We start from the raw sequence: 24095 nt of genomic DNA, 5'->3' as shown, positions 1-24095 counted from the left end.
AGTAAATTTTCCTCATATGATTTATTAGGAGTAATAATCGTTTTTTTTTTTTATTATTATTTAAATGATATACCTACTTTTACCGAAAGATATCTTTCACGGCGTAAATATTTTGTAAACTTTAATCTTAAATAGTTTTGCACATTTTACCCACTCCATAAGAATGAAATTCTGTATTCGTCAATAGTTTTTTGACTTCTAATACGTTAAGTTTAAGAAATCAATGCAAACAATTACGAAGTGGTATTATGCTATTAGAAATGAAGTGCTAGAATATGTTAAAAGATCTGAAGTTTATCGCATTTAGAACTATTTGTAAGTTGCTGTCAACTTACCGCCAATCAACTTCAATGTGAGTTTTATAATTATTAAATAATCGTGAAATATTATAAAAATAATAATTGCTAGTTTATCATTCTAACTATAGCACTAATAAATAACTATATTTTTTTATTTCATTCAATCAACTTTATTTTTTCTCATTGAATGAGGATGTAATATTAAAAGTTTTTAAGAACACGAAACAATTAGAAGAAATAATTATCATGGACATAAAGTATTCTGAAAATGAGGAAGACGGATTAGTATCTGCAAATGAATAATAATGTGATAAGTCGAATTTTCCAAAAGTGAAAATAAAATTCACAGAATAAATGACAATGACGACGATGAAAAGGGAAATATTTTAAACAGAAGTAGATGTCGAAAAATAATGTTCTTTCTTACAGATTAAGACCTCAGTGAAGGAAAAAAAAAATACCTTTATAACAATCGAAGTAAATATCTTTCTAACAAAACTACAAAACAACTTTCAAGGAAGTATCTAACAAAGACCTAAAGTTAAGATATTTTTAGGTAGAAGTAATTAACGCCAAACAACGGTATAAAAATAGTTTAATAAATAAATTCCACTTCAAAAAATTACTTACTCATTTCAAAAGCTGCAATTCAATCAAATGAAATGCCTTCAGGTTAGTTTAAAAAAAATGTCTCAGCCTAGATGGACTAAGTTGTGAACCTTTAGCAGTTCACAATCTTCTTGCTAACTTTTTTTTTATGGGCTAAGTGATTGGTTTCACGATTTCACCAAAGGAGGAACCCAGGCGGAAAGAGACTGCCCATCGTTTCCTGCTCAACCCTGATCACCAATGGGGGTACCAAAATTATGGGATTTCTTCTTTCAGGCAATTATTTCTTTTATCAATTCCCAGAACTATTTCCGAGGAAGTTTGTAATTTATCATTCCATCATTTTCTCTGCCTCCAAGATTTCTTTAAGAATAGTTTTATTTATTTAAACATACAATTCTTACAAAAAAATTAATGGCCAAAACTTAAACATTCATGAGCAATGGCTTACTATCCGACTGCCATTAGAATTTTGTATTTTTTAGTGTATCCTACCTTATTTCTTTAAACTGCTTCTGCAGTAGTTGCAATTATAATTTTAACAGGGGTTTTTTTATGGGCCGAAGTTTTAGCACCTTATAATGTATTCAAATCAATCTTCATACAACTATCTTCCCGGACGGTTTTAAGGACAAAGAAGGAGGTTCTTTTTTCATTTTTCTTCCTACAAAACCGATAGTAAATACACTTCCTTTCTAGCCTGTTTGTTACTCCTAAACTATTCTGTTTCATTTAATTCCTCTTTCTTCATTACTAAATCAAAATAAACGTAATAACATACCATTTCCAGTTTTCCTTGTTCCAATTGACCGCTTTTATCCCTGTATAAAGTTTGAATTTTTGTTAATAATTAGCGGAAATTTTGCTATCTATACAAATTAAAATTAAAAACAAAAAAAAAGTTTTTATATTTAAAAATAATCTCTTTATTTTTTGTCATTCAATCTTTATTAAACTGCACTTTTTTTTTTTGGAATACCAATTTCTAATAGAATGTACATTTTTTTTTCTTTATAAATATATACAAATTGTCAAAAAACATTAATAATTACAATTAAAAATTCGATTTACAAAATGTGGAAGATTAATTAAGATAATAAATTTTTCCTTAAAATAAAAGAAAGAAAGAAAAAGTAATTACAAAATTTGGTCCTCCACATTTTTTTTTTTTTTGTTGTTTCATTCAACTGGCAAATATATATTTATATAATAGGTATATCACAGGTTTTAAAAAATGCTTTTTCCTTAATTTTCTTGCATTGAATCTCTCTGATAATTGCACAATTAAAACAAGCTATTTTAAAAGGTAGAACAAATTAACGAATTCATTTCAAAATTGAAATTTTTTTACAGGAATTCTCAATTGAAAAAAAAATATATATATAATAAAAACTAACTTACAGTTTTCAATCCTAAAAAACATACCACAAATACAATCCGATTAGAGCGTTTAACACTTAACTTGCAAATAGTTTCTGAATTACTAATTAATTAACAAAATAATAATTGAATATGTATTTCTTTTTAGCTTCAAGTTTTCAAAATTTAAATAACTACTACAGTTTTAGTTTTTGACACTGGGCAAATGAATAAATGCATTTAATCAAAGAAATCACAAAAGGGGATGGATACATCTGTATGAATTATAAACAAATCGTAACCTTCTTTTTCAAATTAAACTTTTTTTTTTTTACTAGGTAAAGGGTGTATTTTTTTTTTAAAGAAACTATAAGAAGTAAATTATATTTACAAGCTAAATAAAATAAAATGAGAAAAAATAATAAATATGTGTAACAGATTTTTTGTTCTTTTTTTTAAATAACATTTTCAGACTTCGTTCTCAAAAAACGTCACAACAGAAAAATAATGCAAATTATTATTCATTTGTTCTGTATTTTTTTATTTTATTTTTTTAACAATTTAAAATAAAAATTGATTAAAATCAATGAAGTATCTAAATTATTTCATTACATAAACGGGAAGTACCGCACAAGTAAACAAAATTAAGACTATCTTAAGGATTACGCATAAATGACAATGCACAAAATGAACAACCTATTCAAACTTAAATTTTATTTTCTAAATAAAAATCAAGGAGGGGGGAAATGAAAAATTTACGTCTCTATGTCCTTTTTTCCACACCTTTTGTCTCATTTGTGTTTTTAACTTGTACTTAAAATTCATTGAGAGAGATTAAAAGGAGAGATACAATATCTCCTCACATAATATAATTTTATCATGTCTCCGTTTTTATTTTTTACATGCTGTAATATAGTTGAATTAATGTTGACGTAATGTTAACGTAGCTTTACTAAAATCCAATCTGTTACAAAGATTGGCTATTTACTAAAAACAAAAAATTTAAAAAAAATACAGCAAGTAAATAAAACAATAACTTTATATTTCTTTTTGTAATTTTTGTGGGAGACGAAAAAAACTTGTTATAAAATAATAAATTAAAAACAAAAACCAACTAATAAAACTTCAATTCCCAACTACCATCTCTTCTTATGTTCATCCATTGATACACCTCCTGGACCAAGTAAAACTATCATAAGAAGCCCACCGATTACAGATAACGTCTGAAAAAATTAATTAAAAACAAAACAAAAAATCAGCTCTTTGGAATAAAAATTAAATTTTAGGATAGTTTTGAGTTACTAGATGTTTGGAAATGATTACTTAATAATTTTTTTTTTTTGCGGCATAGAACATTTTTGCGTAACAAGAGCAAGAATCTCTACACTATTCAAAAATTTTGATGTACACAAATTGATTAGAGGGCAGAGGGTTTGACTGAAAAGTTTATCCATCTATTCTGGCTTTAAAAGTAAGTTTCCATACATTAGTCCAGAAGCTGTCCTAGATATAACCAAAGGAAACGTGGAAACGTCTTTTAAACAATGTATTGGAGCGAAAATTATTCTGGGGATAGAACACTAATACCATGAAAGTTGTTTAAAACCAGAACAAAGTAGATTACTTAAACTTAGCAGGAACTAGATTGAACTGGTCACTAACGGAATCTGAGCCCACCCAGACCCTTATTATCCCAACCTCCAAAGCAAAGCTACTCTAACGTCCCTTTTTCCCCCAGAAGTCCAGTCTGCATACAATGTCATAAAATATAACTGACGATCGCCAAATCATCCAAGCATTCCTTTGAAAATACACTAAATACCTTTGAATACACTAAACTAAGACTTAGCAAGACAGCACACTAATCTAGATGGAGATTTTCCGTTTCCTTAACCCATTCATCACAATTTTTACATTCAGGACCAACCGTCTCACCTGTCTTGTGTAAATTACTGGAGAACCAAGTTTTAAAAAACAGTTTAGTAGTTTTTGATTGAATGTCAACTGATTTTTTACTACCATTTACGTATATGCGAACCCTGACTAATGTGCGATTAATTGTAATTTACTTGACATCTCCTTAATTATTTTCATAAAGCCAATGAGCTGAATACGATTTTCAGTATAATTCCTCAGTGACTGTTTCTACATGTCATGATCCCCGGACAATTCTTAACGATTAGTTTGGGAATAATATATGGAATAGTTTATTTTATTTTTTCAAACTAAATAAAATAAATTACATATTATATATATAAACCTACCTGGAAAAAATCATATTTGAGGAAGTCCCGAAGTGGTTTATATTCAGGAATTTGCCACCAAGCGTTATGATAGAAATTGAGTAATCCAAGAAATACAACTAATACGAATGCACTTAGCTTAGTTTTGTAACCAATGGTTACTAGTATCATCATTATGGATCCTAAGATATCTTGTACAATCTGAAAATTTCAAAGGTGGTAAATTAATATAATTATATTCTAGTTATTAATTTGCATTAACATTCTTAATTTAAGTCTGGAAAGTGAATGCTTTTGGATACTAAATTTTGAATTAAGATATTTAAATCAAGCTATCTGGATGCGATAATAAAAATGTAAAAATCCTTCAAAATAAAGTTGCTTAATCAAGAATAATTTTATCTACATTCATAAATGTGAAATGGGAAAATTTTCGGTAAAACGTCGACGTCAACCGTCTAACTAAACCGAATTACAGAAAATGTTAAAATGTTAAACTAGGCCTACATATATACCACAAACGAAGATAAACAACTGCACACACATATGCCAATGGATACGCTAATAAATGAATTGATCCCTATATTAAAAAAAGAAGAAGTAGCATCAGCTGTATGCAGAGATGTAGAAAGGGTTATGTCCTAAGACAGTGTACCTAGGAAAGAAACGGGAGCAATGGTTCCGTCCTAAAATAATAATTATCTTAATAAGACTGATCGAAAAAAAAAACTCTTAATTTATGTTACAATGAAAAAGACTCAAAATATAGAAGAGGCAACGAAAATGTGAACGTGAAACCGATACACTTGTGTGTTACGCTGATTTTACCCGTCCAAATTTTCAACAGTAATAGTAGATCTTTGGCACAAGTGACAGGGTAAACCTTGAACCTGAAAGGTTAACCTAGGTAAATCCTAGACCTGAGTTAGCACAGTAAGCCTTTTTTGGTTCAGCTTTACCAAACACTCTGATCTGTTACTAAAAAATTATTAAATTACTGCTCTCAACAAAAAAAAATCGTAAATTATACTCACTTGAAGGAAGGTGAACTCAAAACGTATTAGGGTAATAAACATAAAAGCTAGTAAACACCTCCCAGCCAGTTGTAAATAATTTTTAGGGTTGTTATCATCTGAAACATAAAGAAAAAACAATTACTACAAAAATAAAAGAGACAGGAAATTAGTTTTTGAAAATATTATTCTATACAATATTATTTTAGATAATAGAAGTCCATTATTGTGTTTATCTTAATAACAAGTTTATCTTAATAACGTTTTTCATACAACATACTATGTCCAAAATTTTACGAATGTTTGGGTTTTATAATAAATAATTTTTATTTAAATTTATTACTCTTTCATGTTATTTTGAGAATCTAAATTCATATTCGAATTCAAGGTTTACACTCTATCTTAAGAGCATTTAGTGCTGCCTTTTTAAAGCATTATTTCCCCTCTTTATACACCTATTAAAATAAGGAAATGAGAGTAGAATGCTTATTTTCTTTACCTCAGCGTTTCAAATCTTACTATTGGCTGAAGAAATTACCAACAAAGTTTTCTTTTGACACTGGCATTTCACCATTACAGACTAGGGCGATGTTATTATCACTTTATCCAATTACCGATTATAATAAATCAATAAATTCCGAACTCAATAAATTTCTAAAGAATCTTTAACCAGTACTCAAGTTTATTTGATTGATCAAGAACCGAAATTGAATTTATATTTAACAGACTCAAAACCCTTACATTTCTAGAATTTGATGTGCTCATACTGAAAGAAACTTGCAAGAGTTAGTAGAAGTTGCTAAAAAGTCTTGTTCTTTGGAGCGACATTGATGGCCATGCCGTGAGTTGTTTGAAATCCCCACGCTCTTTGCATCTCTCACATAACGAGAAAAGACTCAGCTTAATTTTGTGCAAAGAAGCACCATGATTTGTTTTATCATGTTTATCGTTCCATTACCAGAACTACCATTTTCCGGGTTACAAATTCAAAATTTGAATGTTCAAAAGTATTTCTACAAAAGAAAGGTTTTATATTAATAATATTCCCCGGATAGGAGCTTCTTTCACCAAAACAATTCAGTTACTTCAATGCAGAATGTCCTCAAATCCTCAAAAAACTAATCTTTTTCAGCACCAAAGTTAAGAGTACAAAATTATTGTTTTTTGGGGGGGTATGGATGTTATAAAAAATTATTTCACTTACTCAACGTTGGCACACCAGCAAATAAACTCCGTGCTTCCACATGGCTTTCGGCAAGTACTAAAAGAAGCGCACCAATCAGAGCCAGATTTCTCAATAAGAACTGAATGTCCCATAATATACTATACGCAAATGTCTAAAACAAATGTGTAAAGAAGATGTATCACAAATAAGTAAAACAGTGACATCTGGTAATGTGTGAAGAGCCGTCCTTACCTGTAGGACAACGATGAAAAATAAAATCCCACAAGCAACCGTAACTTTCTTTTGAATGAGAACCATAACACAACCACCTAGTTGTCCAATCAAATTTACTAAAACAAACATAGTTGCAAGAAATTTTCCACATCCCCAGGACATGTCCATGTATTCTCGTTGTTCGGACCATTGGACCCACATTCTAATCCCATCTTCTAGAAAAGTTGATATTAAACATAAACGTGCCATAGTCGGCAGGATAATCCTAGTTCTTTTATATACCTGAAATAAATATTAACAGTTCCTATCATGATATTTAGACTGATAAAGAAACTTTTATTACAATAAATTAAAAATAGCTCAAAAATAAATACCTCATCTGCAATATCCTCAGCTTTCGATAATAATTCATTAGGAACCAAATTAGTACCCATTCTACCTAAACGATGCTTTACGTGCCGTCAACAAAGTGCTAAGTGTAACAAGAACGTTCGAAAGGAGGTCTGACGTGTTGGTTTGTACTTTTCAATGAACACTTGATTATCAAACTTCGATGACGTTCAATAGCCACAAAATTTTGAGGATTATCTCTAGCTTGGCTTTGCTTTAGTATTTGCTTTAATTGAAAGTACTCTTCTATCACTTTTAGGATTCTCGTAAAAATATTTATTCAAATTGTGAGCAATTTATTGTTGAATCGTGAAAGATTTCTTACCATTTACAATTATTATTCTTAAATTTTCATTAAAAGAGTAATTTGGATATTATCAAAAAAATTAAAGCTGATAAAACACACAAAAAACGGGTGTGAAGTGAATTTATAAAAGTAACAATACATAAAATTAAACTATCCAATCTTTCATTTTAACCGCTCTTAATTGAAGGAGGTTATAAGTTATAATTGCTTGTCGGTGTTTCTAAGCGTGTTTACTATGTGTGTATATGAATTGCGTTCTTTTCACAATGACTAGCTAAAGTGTTGATCGTAAATATAATTTTAAACCAATTCATTGTTTAAATTCTTGCTTTGTTTTTATTAAATATGGAAGAAAGCCAAAAGAAAAAGCCGATCGTCCAAATTCGATTGGCAAACGAAAGAATTCCTATGAGAAATCCTTCTGACAGTCCGAGAAATTTATTTACACCTGGAGAAATTCTAACAGATGAACCTGGCCTTTTAAGGTAGTTGTTGTGTTTTTATAAAGTTTAAGTTTAAGTAAAGTTTAAGTTTAATTATAAAAACATAAAAGAATGAATAGTAATTTTCTCTTTGAGTAATAACTTTGTATGATTTGCCATCAGTCTAGTTCATGATCATATCTCAAGCCTCTGATCTTGTGTTATATTTTTTTAATGAAGTGCTATATTTTCTTTCCTAACAAGTCGGACATGTAGTTTATTGATTGTGTCATTTTCTTTTTAGAGGGCATGGAACGTTTGTGGAAAATGAAGAGATCAAATCCTCACTTGCTGGAATTTTAGAAAGAGTAAATAAATTAATACTTGTACGTCCTTTAAAAGCTAGATATAACGGTGAGATAGGTGATCTAGTAATTGGAAGAGTTACAGAAATACAACAAAAAAGATGGAAAGTTGACGCGAACTCAAGATTGGATTCTGCTCTTCTGTTAGCATCGGTGAATTTACCAGGAGGAGAATTGGTATGTTTTTTTTCTTTTTTTGAAGTCGATGTCAAATAGTAGATTCTTTTGACTTAATACTGTTTTTTGAACAGAAATGTTACTTTTTCAGAGAAGAAGATCAGTTGAAGATGAGCGTATGATGCGGCAATATCTCTCAGAGGGGGATCTTATCAGTGCAGAAGTACAGAATTTGTTTTCAGATGGCGTTTTATCTTTACATACAAGAAATCTAAAATATGGAAAGGTTAGACATTCCATCACAAGGGAAACGTTCCGTATTTTATAATATTTTCTGATAACTCATAATTGCTTGCATGTTAATTCGATATAACACATCAATTCGCAGCTGAAAATATGCCAAGTAATTCTTCGAAGATTCAAACTTATTGATTCCCAAATAAATAACTTAAACGAGAAAGTATTTGTGGCTTTTGAATGTATAATATTCTTTCTCGTTTAATGTTCATCATCACATGAGTAAAGTAAAGTAATCGCCTATTTTTTCAGGCGGGGCTTAACGTCTAACTACCAAATTAGGTGTCGTGGACGGAGGCGATAAGCAAACATACTTTACTGTAAATTTCTTTTATTTACCATTAAATAAAATCCAAGGCCTAAGACAGAATCGAATCCAGTACCACAATACATATTAGCTATGCAGGTCTCGCCTCTAACCGCTCGGCTACCGTGGCATCCTTTTTACATTTACTAACCTATTTTTTGTTTTGAAATTAGTCTTTATTGAGTAAACTAAAATTATTTATAGTTTTTGCGTTGTTTACAATCAAATATTTTAAATATTGTCCGCTATCATGAAATAACGCTAGCATTTAAATTTATACAAATGCTTAAGTTCTTCAAAAAGATTATTTTGAAAGGACCGAAAATAAATAATTTTTGAATTATTTACCCTGTATAATATTGGAAATTTTAAACACGCACACAAAAACTTATACTTTGTTACGAATTTCTGCAGCTTTCTCAAGGACTTTTCGTGAGTGTACCACCAAGTCTAATAAAAAGATGTAAAACACATTTCCATACAATCTGTGGTGCTAGTTTGATTATTGGCACAAACGGTTACATCTGGATTTGTCCAACATCCACAACAACGGAAGAAGGAACTGGTGGTTTTGCTAGAAATCTAGATCTGGTTAGTTGATTCTGATGATTCCAGTGAATTTAAATGAATTATTTATCAGTATTAACTCTTGAAATTATTTTGTACTTTTTCAATGTTTTATTTTTTATGCTTTGCGGAGCCAAATTCTATTTTAGCCGAGGAAATTAATGCTCTCTGAATTTATAATTCTCCAATTTTGCAGGTAGTCGGTCCCACTGAAAGAGAAGCAATAGCTCGAATTCATTGTTGTATAATGATCTTGGCTGAATGTAGAATGCTTATTTATGATACAAGCATTGTGGCAGCACATGAAGCTTCCCTTAATTATTCTGTAGGTATTCCCTTTTATGAGATAATTGTAAAATATTATGATGTTATTTCTATTTTTAAAATATAATTAAATTATTATTTTTTAGGTGCACGAGTTAATGACGCCGGAAGTGAAATTAGAAATTGCAATAGGTGCTCAAATGAAATTACAATCTGGTTTAAGTTGATGATTTTGTAAATTTCTATTAAATATATATATATTTTTTAATGAATACTCGTTAATTTTATTTATTTTTACCATTAGAATTCTTTTTAAAATTACTTAAATCATGAAAGGAGAGTCACATCGACATTTTGATCTAATAAAAGTACTACATCTGTGTAAATAAGGTCTATTAAATATCAATACAATGCGTAAGTAAAATCTAATTGTGTAAATAAATCGACTGCTCTGAAATATTATTGACTGAATAGATTTCCTTTTTTAAAAATTGTTTTTTGCGTTGTCCCAGAAGTTGGCAGGAAAGAAATTATTATTGTTTATTATTTAAAGCCTTTATTTATAAATATTGTATGTACAAAAAAAAATCCGTAATCAAAATAAAATAGTCACTTCCAAAGGCCCTAACCATGGTCATAGACCGTCGGTGGAGTCGAAAAAAAAATCCATTGAAATTACTGTATAAAAGAACAAATAAAGAAAATATACACTAAGAAAACGAAACAAAAAGGAACTATAAGCATTATTAATACAAGTGAGATAATACAATATTACTTCAAGAACAAAAATTAAAAAAGCTCTGCCGGCCGCGACTCTTCTACTTGCAGAAAACTCCAGAAAGAAAAGTTGATCACATTCTTCACTTCCACAAACGTCTCAAACAGCATAAAGATATCAAATCAATTTACATACGATATAAAGTTACAGATAGATAAAGCTTTTTGAGTCCAAAGATGTTATAGGCCAGAATTTCCAATCGGTCATGAAGGTATGATTGTTATACCTTTGACGAAGAATCCCCTCAGTTGAACACTGTCCTGTTCTGAATTAATAGGCGGTGACTTTGGTCGGAGTGAAGATAAATCAGCTTGCTATTATTTTTACATTACGTTTAATTTTATTATTATTATTTTTTTTATTTAGTACGTCAATACACTAGTGATTCAACAATTTTGACTTCACTATCCAACAGCGAATGTGTTCTTTTATGTCGTTCACAATTTTCATTCTTCTCTCTTCTATATCTTTTTTCAGTTCTAAGCGAAAATTTTTGAGTAGTTCAAATATTTCCGAACTCATTATAATTATTTAATTTAATTTTCTTCTCTCAAAAATATTTAAAAAAATTATTTTATCTCTGTTTACAAATTAGAGAGCAAATAAAGTAACTGGTAATCAAGATAGTTCATTAACACTCACTTTATCCCTTCTATCAACTATTTAGCCTTGTTGACTGTTCTATAAATTTAAGTTCAAGTGTTTTCACAAAATTAAAAAGTAATCACAATTAAAAAACTGTTCGATAAGTTTTGTTGAAATTTTACACCAAATTTCAAATAAATAAATGGAGCTTCGTTGCAAAAATTCAAGTTGATGCAACACTTTTAAACCACTTTTTTAACAAATATTTATAGGCACGATGTTATTCCTGTCAAAGCATAAACTCGACTTCCGGAAAGAAACAATTGACCCAGGTAATAAAATAAATTAAATATTACTTTATTTCTTTATTTTTTTAAAAAGAAGATTTATAAAGTTGGTTGTATAACTTTTTTTTTTCTTGTAATAACATGATTTCATATTTACAATTTCGTTGTGTTTTGTTCAAAAAAAGTACAAAGTTATATCTGTTAAATAATTAAATAATAAGATGACAAATGGCTGGGCAGTATGGAGGGAATCACAGAAGCCAGCTTGAAGGGATATTAGCCAACGATATGGGCTTAGGAAAAACGTTACGCATGATCTTTCTAGTTTTACAAAACTAAGTTGGACAAAAGATCATCTGAAAAGCATAGTGATTCTAGTGAAGATGAAACAAGCTTCTTCAAGAAAAGTACAGAGCAATGCGACCTTAGTAATCATCAGACATCCGTGATGGGGCAATTGGAAAATGATGTGTAAAGTAAAATTTTTAGAGGGATACTAAACCTGCATGCTACGAATATCACGATCCAGCTCGTAAAAAAAAAAAACTAAATTATCTTCTTATGATATTGTAATCACATTCTTAATATTGTAAGCAAAATCTTTGTTAAAGACCATCCTGAATTGTGCGCTTTGTACAAAGACTTTGCAAAATGCAAAACACATCTTTTAAGTTTTATTGCTACGAATTAGACAAATCTGTTGCCAATCCTGCATTGGCAACATCGATACTTTCTTCCGAAGAAATTAAATAACAGCGGAATAGAAGAACAAGAAGCTGCCGTTACAGAGTTAGTAGACAGTATTAGACGTATTTCAATAGCACCAAATCTTACTCAGAGCACTGGAAAAAACATGTATTTTCGAAGAGCAGGTGCAGCTCAAAGATGATTCTTTAACAGACATCTTGCAAATACAGACATTTTACTCACTCCATTTTAAAAAAATAAATTGTATTACAATATAATTTTCAATGAAATATAAGTGACAAGTCGTTTTTTTTTTAACAAAACATTATTTATCAGTACTGAGGATTAAATAAAAATTACATTACCACTTTTGAGCACAGAATCGGAGAATTAGAATAAATAAAATATAATAATAACATAAATTGGGACTAGAATTAATAATTAAAAGGAGCTTGAGTACAAATGTTTATGCAAGAATCATTTCATGAAGATGGGGCATAGAATGAAAAGTAGGAACAAAAAAAAAAAAAAATCCCTTCACCGATCTCCAAAAATTTAAAAAAAAAAAAAGCCTACAAACAAGTCTCACTGGAGATAAATTGTTCCAGAAATTGTCGTCTTGGCTTTTGCACTTAAATTTTGGAGACACCCGTATATGAACCTACTAAAAAAACATAACTTTTCTGTTTGTATTTTGTTATTTCCTATTTATTAATTTTAACATCTTAAATTATTATTTTATTTACAAAAAAAAAAAAAGAAGAAGATTTTAAAAAGTTATTTTATATATATATATATATATATATATGTATATATTTAATTATATATAAAACTTGTTGCTATTTTTCAAAAATTAATTAAATTAACGATTCTCTCAATTAAAAAAATGATTGTAAAAACAATTCAAATGAAATTTTTGAAATAAGCAAGATTTGTTTGTGTTTTTTTGAAGTCATTTAACATAAATATTTCTTCAAAATTATTTAAATTAATAAAAGAATCCCAGAACAAAAAACAAATGTTTAAGCAGCAAACATTTTTCTTGGTACATATTTTTTTTTTTTTGAAAAACAAAATTAAAGGGAAGTAGATTTCTTTTTTAATCGTGTACCCTCGTTTTATTTCTCTCTTCCTAAAGAATAACATTCTTTTTATTTCATATTACAATGAAGAGGAAACACTTCAATAAATATTGAAAACAAATAAATAAATAAATCTTAATAAATTATAATTTTTTAAAAAATAATAACTAAAAACGTTTCTATAAGTTAAGTATCGCATCTTCATTGTAACATGTTTTATTTTTTATTTTCAATTTTATTTTCAGAATTAAAAAAAAAAAAATGAAGAGTAAAGCTTTGTTTTATAATATATACTTCACAGTACATACTTATATCACTAAAGGGGGAGGAGGGGGTGGGAAGGAGGAATCAAAAACAGTTGATCGAACCGTCTTCAGTCGATTTTTCTCTCTTTGGAGTAATGTCATTTTCAAGGTGGTGAAAAGCACAAGAAATTATTATTATTATTATTTTTTTTTTTTATGACAAGATTTTCCTTGGTGTCATCCATTTTTTAAGATAATAACTAAATATTGTTGCTATATAGATGAGCACCAATAAGGCACAGGTGACGCTCAATGCGAATACTGAAGCTTTGGTTGCACATGGTTCCACAATGGTTACAGTTTTATCTGAAATTGTGAGATTTTTTTTTGTTATTAATATTAATTTTACTTTATTTAAGAGCTGATTAACGTGCACATGAATAAAAAAAAAAAAAAAAAAAATGTATTCCATCTCGATCAAATGTTAGCAAAAATAGATAATGGGCTATAATATTCATAGTGTTCTTTTATTCATAGAATACTTTTATTGAAAATAGGAAAGTAGTACTTAGAAAGGCAAAATGCTAAACTAGAAGTTCCAATTGATCTATTTTATTTTATTTTTCTTTGTAATGTGTCCTAAACAAATTATTTTGGTTCTTCCTCGAAAAATTGGATTAAGAGAGCACTTTCGGGGAAGATTGGGCTTTCCTGGAGGGTATGATTTTTCTATACATAATGTATAGTCCTAACATTTATGTGACAACAAAGGACTGAAAGAGTAGATGTAATTTAGTGCTTAAAGAAAATGGCATGAATAGCAGCGCAAATCACCTGAAGAGTTTAAGATTCTAGTGTATTATTCATCGTTTTTTTTTTTTTTTGTGACTGATTCATTAATCCATTAGATGATCTAGTCCCTAGGTGGAAAGCTTGGCAAAAATAAAAAAAAATTACGACTGAAATTGGTAATATTCTTTTTGAACTTTTAAGGGTTTAAAAGTTATCTGATATTCTGGGAATAACGACCCCCATCTTGTTATAAACACACTACCGGCAAAAGAGCATGAGCAAATCTCGCTCCAAAATCTAGTACGAGCATCTAAGCCTTTCGAAGATCTTATGGAACTTTTACTCTACAAATCACCATGGTGGTACTGCACGATTGTGCAACAGCCCGCTAAGAAAAATTAATATACAAAAAAAAAAAAAAAGAAGATAAATCTATAGAATTCACTAAAGACTATCGTGATGCACCTTGCGATTCGACAGTTTCCAGTTACAAGATAATTGGATAGAAAATGGATAGTGCATAATCAAATCCAAGAAAAAAAAATTTGCATGCCGTGTAGATGTGATTGCCACAAAATACCTTTTCCAAATTCAGAGAACAGTGCTTCATTATTCTTGAGAAATTGTGATTGTTTTTCATCGCCAAAATCAAGCACAAGAATCTCCTGGCTAAGGGTCATATCATCTTCAGTATTTTCTGTTTCGTTCATCAACGATCTCTTTCTTCTACCCCAAGACTCTACTGATTCTCGGCCCCATTCGCAGACCGCCTAGTAAAATAAAATAATAGATACAAGATTTATTACTAGGTACTAGACAGCACTAGTTAGAACTAACTTTTCAGGAAAACTATTTTAAAAAAAAAAAGTTACCGGTTCACAAGGCCCAAGACAATATTTCACATTGCATTGGAAGATTACACCGTATGATTCTGTAAAACGGAAAGCTTCATAAACTGATTGCAAAGCGTTTCCGTCAGGAGTGAATCCTGGAAAGATATTTGGATCTACAGGGCATCTGTAACATAAATAAATAATAATTCAGACTTATAAATAAAAAGCTCCATTATCTTTTTACAAATATCGTGTACACTACTTACCCTTCATCGTCGATAATCTGAAAAGTACTCTTTGAATCTTTCGCCATGGCTACACAACTTCTAGCGAAAATTCCATAAGGCGCTGAAAATTAAAATAATGGGTGTTTTATTAGATGAAACAGACACCTTTAGATAAATAAAAAAAAAATGAATTTTAGTAAAACACTTACTATCTTCTGGAATTTCAATTCTAAATGTAAGTTTATCACCAATTCTGACAGTCTCTACTTCTCTGCTTCTTGTGTCCAAAATACGTATTCTTGGAGCAGGTGCTTCCGGTGCTGAAGTAATACTGATCATTTCTGGATCCCTAGAGAAAAACAAAAAAAATGAATGCTTTAAACTAAACATTTTTACAATACTTTTTATTACATTTTATTATAAAAAGATATTGGACCCGATCTAGTACATCTCTTATGACCTCCATAGATGGCTACCTGACAACGTATTTAAATCTTGAATGCCTTTTAAATAAAATATTTAATGAAGAAAAAAATACCAAATTCCTGTCATGACGTAGTCGGTACCATGTTGTTTAAGAGAGTTGACAGGCATCTTCAGAATAATTATAGGAATATTTCGCTTATGTACTGTTTTCTAAAAGTCCTTAAACACATCAAAAACGATAGACTCGACGACTAGACAAACCAGAACAGTTTAATTCCAGAAAATCAATCTGGCTTTCGACGGGATAGGAGGTTGATTGAATATCTTTGTTCTGAATAGCATTGTGTAAATTAAAATTAAAGAGTAAAGGAAGCTCTCTGTACGCGGCTTTCGTGGAATTTAAGAGAGCTTTTGATTCTATACAATATAACAAATTATGGTACAAACTTTTTCATTTGGGCGTCAGCTGTAAAGTCATTAGGTTACGTATTGAGAAGTATTTACTGTACTATTCGAAATCGGTACTCTTAATGTATAATCTCAATAACCTCAATTGCATTAAAATAAATACACGCAAACCGTGACTGGGGCAAACTGAGACATGATTGAGGGCATTATGGATTCAGAGAGGCCTGGAGATTACTGCAACACTCCTCCTGATGAATTGAAGTGCTATCATTTCCTGAGGAAGCCTGAAACTTATATGTACTATATTCCCAGATCTTTTTAGAACTAGACTACTAGTACATAGGTAATAGGGATCTTGTACCCTAGATCGTAGTGCTCTTTGTCATGACTTATACATGCAAAGAAAAAAAATCTATTTCCTAAATGATATAGATCTTTCTTTATAAAAGTATTTACTTGTTTCTACGGACTACCATAAATGAAATGATCAAAATACTATTTACCTGATAGGCATCATTCCAAAAGTGATATTTTTTGAGGACATATCGTAGGTACATTTTACTTTGTAAATCTTATCAGCTTTCGTCATGACAACGCTGTGATGTTGCAGAACAACGGTGTTTGTATATACACCTGTCTGTAACGTACGCTAGTTAAATATTATACACAAATACATAAATAATAAATCAGATAAATTGAAAAAAATTATGTATTTTTTTGTTTTCTTCCTACTTACTACTGATTGTGTATTGCAATCTTGACCGCTCATAGTTAAATCCAATCTGAAGAGATCACTATTAATGACGTCAATGTTGCAAGTTTCAGATCTTCCAAGTGCATATATCCTTCCGTTAAATGGTTTATTGGTTCTCACTTGTACAGCAATTCTAGTGTCCTTACAGTTTACAGATACTGCACAAAATTTACAATATCAAAATATTTGGTATTATAATTTTAGCTTGAGAATTTGTAAAGTTAGTTTTTTGTTTTTTTTTTTCATCTTGCATCTTGACTTTGAAACATGTTGTTATTGTTTTAAAATTTATTGAAGTTTCTATTTTGTTTTCAATGCAAACAAATTTTTGCACGTAACCGCTGTACTGTTACAAACTCAATGAATGTTATGTTACAATAATCAGTGTTGCTAGCTGTGAATGCAATTTTGGAAGATTTCCACTACTCTGCATTTTCAAAGCTGATACACAGGAAAAGGCAAAATTCTTCTTTACAGGAAATATCTAATATTTTACAAGGATTAATTTACACTAAAATAGATTATAATTGTAGGAATTTTTATAGACAAAAATTTATCTTCGGTAAATATTTTATATGTATCTTCGATATATCTATCTTTGATATATCATCCTGAAGCTACATAATACAACTGTTTCAATGGAACATAGTATCCTTTCATGGCTTTGCAAGATATATCTTTAAGTAAAAATAAGTGGTTTGATATAACTATAATTTACAATAGCTGGTAGTTCTTAGTGTTAATTGTTCATTCTTACAATCTGATTATTAAGAAAACAGCAACTTTCTGTGTATAAATACACTTACCATCATAACAGGTGCCAGTTTTGTCGCAATTAACATCTGAACGAGTTAAATTATTTATGGAAGGATCATCAGTTGTGTCAAAAACCACGGGCAAGGTTGAATCATGTGATGGTGCGGATTCTAAAAAAAAAAAAAAGAAGTAGCATTCTTTTAAGCTGAAAATTTGGCGTTGAATGAAGTATAAAAGCTTTTAAACTGAAAGTCTTTGAGAGAATGACTGAAATGAGTAAGGTGGAATACTCTACGTATATTTTGTTTTATGACAGAGAAATTAAACATCGAACGCTCGTAAAGAATTGTACATTCGATTCCTAAGTAGGATCTTAATTAAGACTATTACTAAAGTTTCACAAAACCAGTAGCGTATCCAGAATGGCAAGCGAAACCGCACGGTCAATATTATTGCCAACTGCCTTTGATATTGACAATAATATATAGAGTTGTAGTCGTAAGTATTGATAATTTTCTTCAAGTGGGATCTTATTATTATCAATAATATTGATGCAATTATCAAATTTGATCGTATTAATTTTCTTACTTTCACAATAATTTTCATAATATGTTCCTACACGTTGGCCATCATCAATAAGTGGTCGTTCTGCGTTCAGATAGGTACTAGGTCCGTCAGGAAGTGTTTTATGATCCAAATGGAACAGCTGACAATTGTAAGAACTACCTATGGGCGGTCCTTTGAACAAGAATGATCTGCACAGGAATTCACTTTCAATTTCGCATGCTAATTTACAGCTTATTTCACTTGTTACCTGCAATTCAATACCATTGAAAATAATTATAATGCCATAGAATTTTTTTTTAATATACTTATAAACACATAAATAAATAAAACGTTCCATTCTCCACTGGAATGACTTCCTGCAAACTCCCAATTATGGCAACCTCCTTAATTCGAAGTAATATTATATAGATGGTAATACCGTCGCTTTTAGTTAAATTGCACTTTAGAGAATGGCCTCACGCTGTCAATAATGACAGGCTGAGACACCCGCAGGGATTATAAAGTACCTGAAGAAGTGATTGGTTAGTTAGACAATTTAATTACAAGCGTATTTTTTTTTTTACTTTATAATCCTCGAACTCCTTTAAATTATGAAAATAAGTTGCACTACATGAGGGTGTTGTTCCGGTCCGAGATACCAGCTGTTGAGCCTAAATTACCAACCGTTTTTCCCTGACTCGAGCGGTCTTTTCACCATGTGCAATCGACGTGAAAAAGAGAGGATGACCATGTTCCTTGTTAAATGAGAATCGTCTGATATTGATAGGGAAAGCCCAATTGTCTGAAGAAGAAATTATTTAGCACTTAAACCGTAATGTTGTTTCATTTCATGACCAGGGCATCCATATAAAAACAATTTTTCACTGATTACTATAACCAATAGATTCTTCAAGTTACATAGATTTTTTCACAATTACGTTTCAATTTAAAGTACACAGTAAAGAATTAGAAGGCAGACAGAAAAATTGTCCATTGTCCTAGAAGAGTTTTAGCTAAGATCTTTGTTTCAATAATTCAAATTCAATTATATTTTACTTTACAATATGATCTTAAGCACGAATCACAACTTACTTGTAAATCTTTGTCAACATAATAATGCAATGCCACATATTGCGCCACTTTATCATCGGCTACTCCTATTCTAGGCACTTGAAAGACTTTATTGCCTTTACATCCCTGATTACCTGAAACAAAAAATAACAATATAAAATATAATTAAGACTAAAAAATCTTAAAACAACTATAAATAATGCCAAGTATTTCAAACATACCTTTAAGACAAAGATTTTCAAAATAATCTACACCCTGAGCATCAATAAATTGTACATATTGGCCTGTTGTTCTTCTATCGGAATCACTCAAATGACACTGAAGGGTGACATAGTTGTATTCAACTGAGCGACATGTGAATCTATGCTGTAAAACATTATCATCTGTATGTTAATCAAATGGGGGCAAATAAATTGATTAGCGTTCATTGAAATGATTTAGAAGTAGAATTTTCCTGTCAAAACATTGGGAAAATTGAAATTGTTAAAATTCTTTTACTTTGTATTTTGTTAGCCATTTACGAAGGAAAAGAGGTGAGCAATCCCAATTAATTTTTATTTAGTTATTTATGTCCTTTTAATTACTAACCAAAATACTTAAAAACTATAATTAAAAGTGAAATAAAACCTCATTTAAGCAGGCGGCCAGACAGGCTTCTTTGGTTGAAGTATAAATAAGAGCGTTGTCCAAGCCTCTAATCATTTTATTAGGAACTCTTTCGAAAGACCATGGACGCAGGCATACGTTCTCTGGGGTGGTAAAAAAAACAAAGTAGCTATTTCAAGAATATTTCAATTTATTTTCATTACCTTACTAATATATTAGTCGACCTACCTGATCGTATTTGTAATTTAACCATATAATAAAGATTGACGGAACGTTGTGGTACAGCTGCTGGATTTGTCGCTGAAGTTTCATTCTGAAGTTGGCATAATGTTTCTTGGACAGGCGTGAGTGGGTTCAGCACAAAACTGAAAATATAAATCCCATAAATTTTATTTAAAGGCAGTAATTAGAACAGATGGAGAATTACCAATTAATAAATACAGCAATGTAAGTAAATAAGAAGAATTAGTGAGCTATTCTATTCAGTAGACGCCTACATTTACCCAGAGCTTTTCCAGGAATATCCTGAAGAAAGGTTCTCTTTGTTCCTGTTCCGTCTCCGTACTGAGGAGGACTTAAATTAATTGAATTTCAATCGCCTGGAAGACGATTAAATTAGCTTTTCTAGATTGAAAGGTCATTGTTAGGCACACACCGTAGTCCACTTTTGAATATCTTGATCTAGTACAATACTTAATCCCTTAAGGTTGGGATTCCCAATCTCAGTTTCCAAAGTAACCTTCCCCCTAGCAGAACTTAGGTTGACTTTCAATCAATAGACGCATAACAGAGGATGGCAATTGAAGATAGTTGGAATAAACTCTAATCTAGGGCAGCTGGTAATTTTTTATGTGTTCTAAGGTTTATATAAGTGGTATCAAGACCGAATCTGTTTGAGCCTAAAGTATTAACCCGGCACTTTTTTATTTTTAAAAGTGAATATTGTTATACCAGGAACCAATTTTAAAATTGACCATCTGAGTCAGTTTAAGATAAATGTTTGAAAGGTCATCAAAAGCTTGAAAATACATGAAAATGCAAAGAAGTAGCTGAACCGCTTGTTTTTTCGGAAGTTTCACATAATCCAAAACTAGAGCTTAAATCCTACAACCAAATGGTATGATAGGAATAACATTTTAATAATATTAAAATAGAAATTCATCAATGTTCTCACCTGAAGGATGCTGCTTGGCAATCAGGCTCTTCGCGGCACCATCCTTGACATTCGTATAGAGATAGATTCTTAATGGAATAATATGTATTGCCCCTATAATCAAGTTCTGTCAATTTCTCGAATGCCACCCGTCCTGTAAAACAAAATATAGTCTAAAGTAAACATCATTTCATTAACAATACACTTTTAAATATTTGTTTTTTAGGAAAATACATTTTTTTTTCTGATCCGTTTCCATTTGTTCGCAAAACGTTTTCATGTAAAGGACATAAATAATTGCACAAACTGCTACATAGCTTCCAACTGTTTGCTTTGTAATCTTTTAAAGATTAGCAGAAAGAATTATGTTCAGTTTCAATCCATTTAATTTGAGTTAAAACCTTACAAATGTAAATAAAATGTGATTATATCTTGATAAAACTAAGTATAAATCTGATACACATGTTACATCTAGGGTGATCTGAAGAAGAGTCACCGACTGAAGAGAATTGTAGTTCTACGATCTACACAATCATTGAAAGTTGAAACTGATTTTTTTTCCACCTAGGGAACAAAGGTCAAAATAGATCTATTAGACCGTAGCAGATTCGGCTTTATTACCACTAACCACTAGTGTTACTTCTTTGGGTTCGGCATACATTATGACCTTTTCAAACAAGAGGTTTGGATCAGGTAGAAGTGTGCTACGGCAAGTTTTTATTGATTTTTTTGTTCACACGCTTCTTTTAGATAATTGATTGCTCGCCGTCTTTTTCAAAGAAACTAAAAGATGAGATTCTTACTTCTTTTTTTTTAAATGAAAAAATTTACTTACTTCTAGCTTCTAATAATTTGGAAGCTAAAACCTCAATTGTTCATCTCCTCACATTCCAAATCCTGATCAAACCATTTGAAGAAGTCAGCAAGTTTCATTCACTTTAGGAAGAACAAATTTCTTTTTTTTTCCTTTTCTTTTTTTTAACCGATTCGTAAACGTATAAGTCGTATCACAGACTATTATTCGCCTAAATTTCTCGAGGACGATTTCGCTAGTATTAAGTGGTGCAAGTATAAACGTGAACGAGAGATTTATTGTATTTTAAGAAGGTTGATCTGTTGATCAGTACTATTTTCCGAACAAAGTACAGTAGGCAATACGGAAGGTAGTGATTATGTTATACCCAACTTTTATTTATTTATTTTTGAGTAGTGAATACCAATTTATTTAAGAATGAAATTTTTTTTCAGGAATAAAAGAATTTTGATAAATTCTAACTCCAGTTATATAAGAATATTCTGACGTACTTATGGAGCAAAACATAGGCCCAAACCCTGATTTCCAGTTTTAATATTATTATTTTTACTAGGTATCTAACTTATTATTTAAAGTAAATTGTGCTTTCAGACAATGTCTGGAGACAAGATATGTAGAAGTGTTGTTGTGATAACCACGAAAATACTAAAACTCACTGATAGGATCATACAATATTTTGTCACAATCATCATATGTATTTTTTCCAAACCACCTTCAAAACAGAAACAACTAGAAAAAAGATGGGATAAAATTATTTGAAGTTTAGAAAATAATAAAAATGTAAATTAATGGAATGCAAAGTTAAGCCCCTGTGAGCCGGGTTAAATATGTTACTAAAAATTCCGAATTCGAAGAAACATCCAAAACAAGAAGTACCACTTTACTGGATGGATTTTAAGAAATTAATTAAAGATATTCTGAGGTAGGTTACACTTTTATTTCTGTGTAAAGTGCTGCTCTGCTATCTGGATACCAAATACAATTTTGACACACTATTTTAGTTCATATATTATGTTTAAAGGAGGTCCATGTGTAGTGTACCACAATCCACTAACAGAAACGTACAATTAGATTATATGTGTACCTTTATTGAATGATTTACAAGTTTCTGCTACAAACAGGAAATGAATTTATCTCTCAATTGGAATTAAAAGATGTGTCCAGATATTGTTGCTAATTTTGTGCGAATTTAGGCAGAGGATTTTATTATATGGGTCATTTGAGAATTTATAGTAATAGATGTAAGGCCCGCCGGAAAACAAGAAATAGGTTTTATTTTACTTTTAATGCTCACTTTCTGTAACCAAGTTTTATTTGTGTAAAACAAATAAGTTATGACGAGCTTCATATTTTATAAATATGTAAGTACTGGCAAAATAAAATAAAAGTAAATATCTAAGGACTGGTTAGTATGCTGTTTTTACTAAGTAACATAACTTCATTTACTAAAGTTATCATGTAAATAAGGTGTTTAAAAAAAAAATAAGTCTGCCAGCAGATGTTACCATTGCCATTGATTTTTTTTTGTTAATAACGTTAACTGCAAACAGAAATGAAAAGAATTTATAAATGAATTATCATTATTGTAGTATTCAAAAGGTAAATGACCGGCTCGTTTAGTAATAATAAAAAAAAAAAAAATCAAAGACTTTTGTAGTTGGCAGACAAAAAGTCGCAAAACAAGTAACTACTTGTGCAATTTAAATTCCAATCCAACCACAAACTTCGTGACAAACGTCATCCTACAATTAATAACTTACAGTTTTATTGCCGTCAAGTATTGGGATATGGATATTATTTATTTCTTTAAGCAAGGATTATTACAGTTTAGGAGTTTTGAAACGAATGCTTAACTTTATAGGACAGGAGATTTCTTTTTTTTTTTAACTTATCCCTTCCCTACAAAATAAAAGAAGGTGTAATCGGACAGATTTTCGATTTTGAATATTTTCACTATCTATTTCGAGGTCCCTCGAATCCGAAAACCGTTCAAAGGAATATAAATTACATAAACATAAATATGTCCAGTGTTCAGTGTAATGTTTAAGTTTAAATGACATTATTAGAACAATTTTAAAGAATATCGT

The 24095-nt window shown here is 30.2% G+C and overlaps 3 protein-coding genes across 12 annotated transcripts in view; 1 reads left to right on the top strand and 2 right to left on the bottom strand.

Annotated features, from left to right (window-relative positions):
• Positions 1-2167: 2167 nt before the first annotated feature.
• Surf4 (Surfeit locus protein 4) lies at positions 2168-7454 on the bottom strand. Its single transcript, XM_074128710.1, has 6 exons — positions 7297-7454; positions 6941-7204; positions 6728-6860; positions 5545-5642; positions 4532-4711; positions 2168-3490 (listed from the first exon to the last, which is right to left on the bottom strand). The coding sequence occupies exons 1-6, from the start codon at positions 7354-7356 to the stop codon at positions 3404-3406; spliced, it is 822 nt and encodes a 273-aa protein (XP_073984811.1). The 5' UTR covers positions 7357-7454; the 3' UTR covers positions 2168-3403.
• Positions 7455-7796: 342 nt separating this feature from the next.
• Positions 7797-10230, top strand: Rrp4 (exosome complex component Rrp4). Its single transcript, XM_074128611.1, has 6 exons — positions 7797-8104; positions 8346-8583; positions 8675-8809; positions 9542-9718; positions 9891-10019; positions 10105-10230. The coding sequence occupies exons 1-6, from the start codon at positions 7965-7967 to the stop codon at positions 10183-10185; spliced, it is 900 nt and encodes a 299-aa protein (XP_073984712.1). The 5' UTR covers positions 7797-7964; the 3' UTR covers positions 10186-10230.
• Positions 10231-11671: 1441 nt separating this feature from the next.
• The window catches only part of tyn (trynity), a 113192-nt gene continuing 100768 nt past the window's right edge, over positions 11672-24095 (bottom strand). For 8 of the 10 annotated variants that reach the window (XM_074124756.1, XM_074125058.1, XM_074124671.1 and 5 more), the window contains 14 exons: positions 21216-21348; positions 20270-20406; positions 20063-20184; positions 19657-19801; positions 19457-19569; positions 18407-18632; positions 17869-17988; positions 17045-17220; positions 16812-16957; positions 15684-15823; positions 15514-15595; positions 15287-15431; positions 14995-15184; positions 11672-13988 (listed from right to left, as the gene is read on the bottom strand). In XM_074124756.1, the coding sequence (XP_073980857.1) occupies positions 13837-13988; positions 14995-15184; positions 15287-15431; positions 15514-15595; positions 15684-15823; positions 16812-16957; positions 17045-17220; positions 17869-17988; positions 18407-18632; positions 19457-19569; positions 19657-19801; positions 20063-20184; positions 20270-20406; positions 21216-21348 (2027 nt within the window). In that variant the 3' untranslated portion in view covers positions 11672-13836. Of the gene's footprint in view, positions 13989-14994; positions 15185-15286; positions 15432-15513; positions 15596-15683; positions 15824-16811; positions 16958-17044; positions 17221-17868; positions 17989-18406; positions 18633-19456; positions 19570-19656; positions 19802-20062; positions 20185-20269; positions 20407-21215; positions 21349-22029; positions 22871-24095 lie in introns of those variants that run through there. The other 2 variants (XM_074125320.1, XM_074125246.1) reach the window with 2 other exon arrangements.

Source organism: Rhodnius prolixus, unplaced genomic scaffold (genome assembly GCF_049639745.1).
Source record: "Rhodnius prolixus isolate KJV_2025 unplaced genomic scaffold, Rpr scaffold_1, whole genome shotgun sequence".
NCBI lineage: Eukaryota > Metazoa > Arthropoda > Insecta > Hemiptera > Reduviidae > Rhodnius > Rhodnius prolixus.
This window is presented reverse-complemented; position numbering and strand designations above follow the sequence as displayed.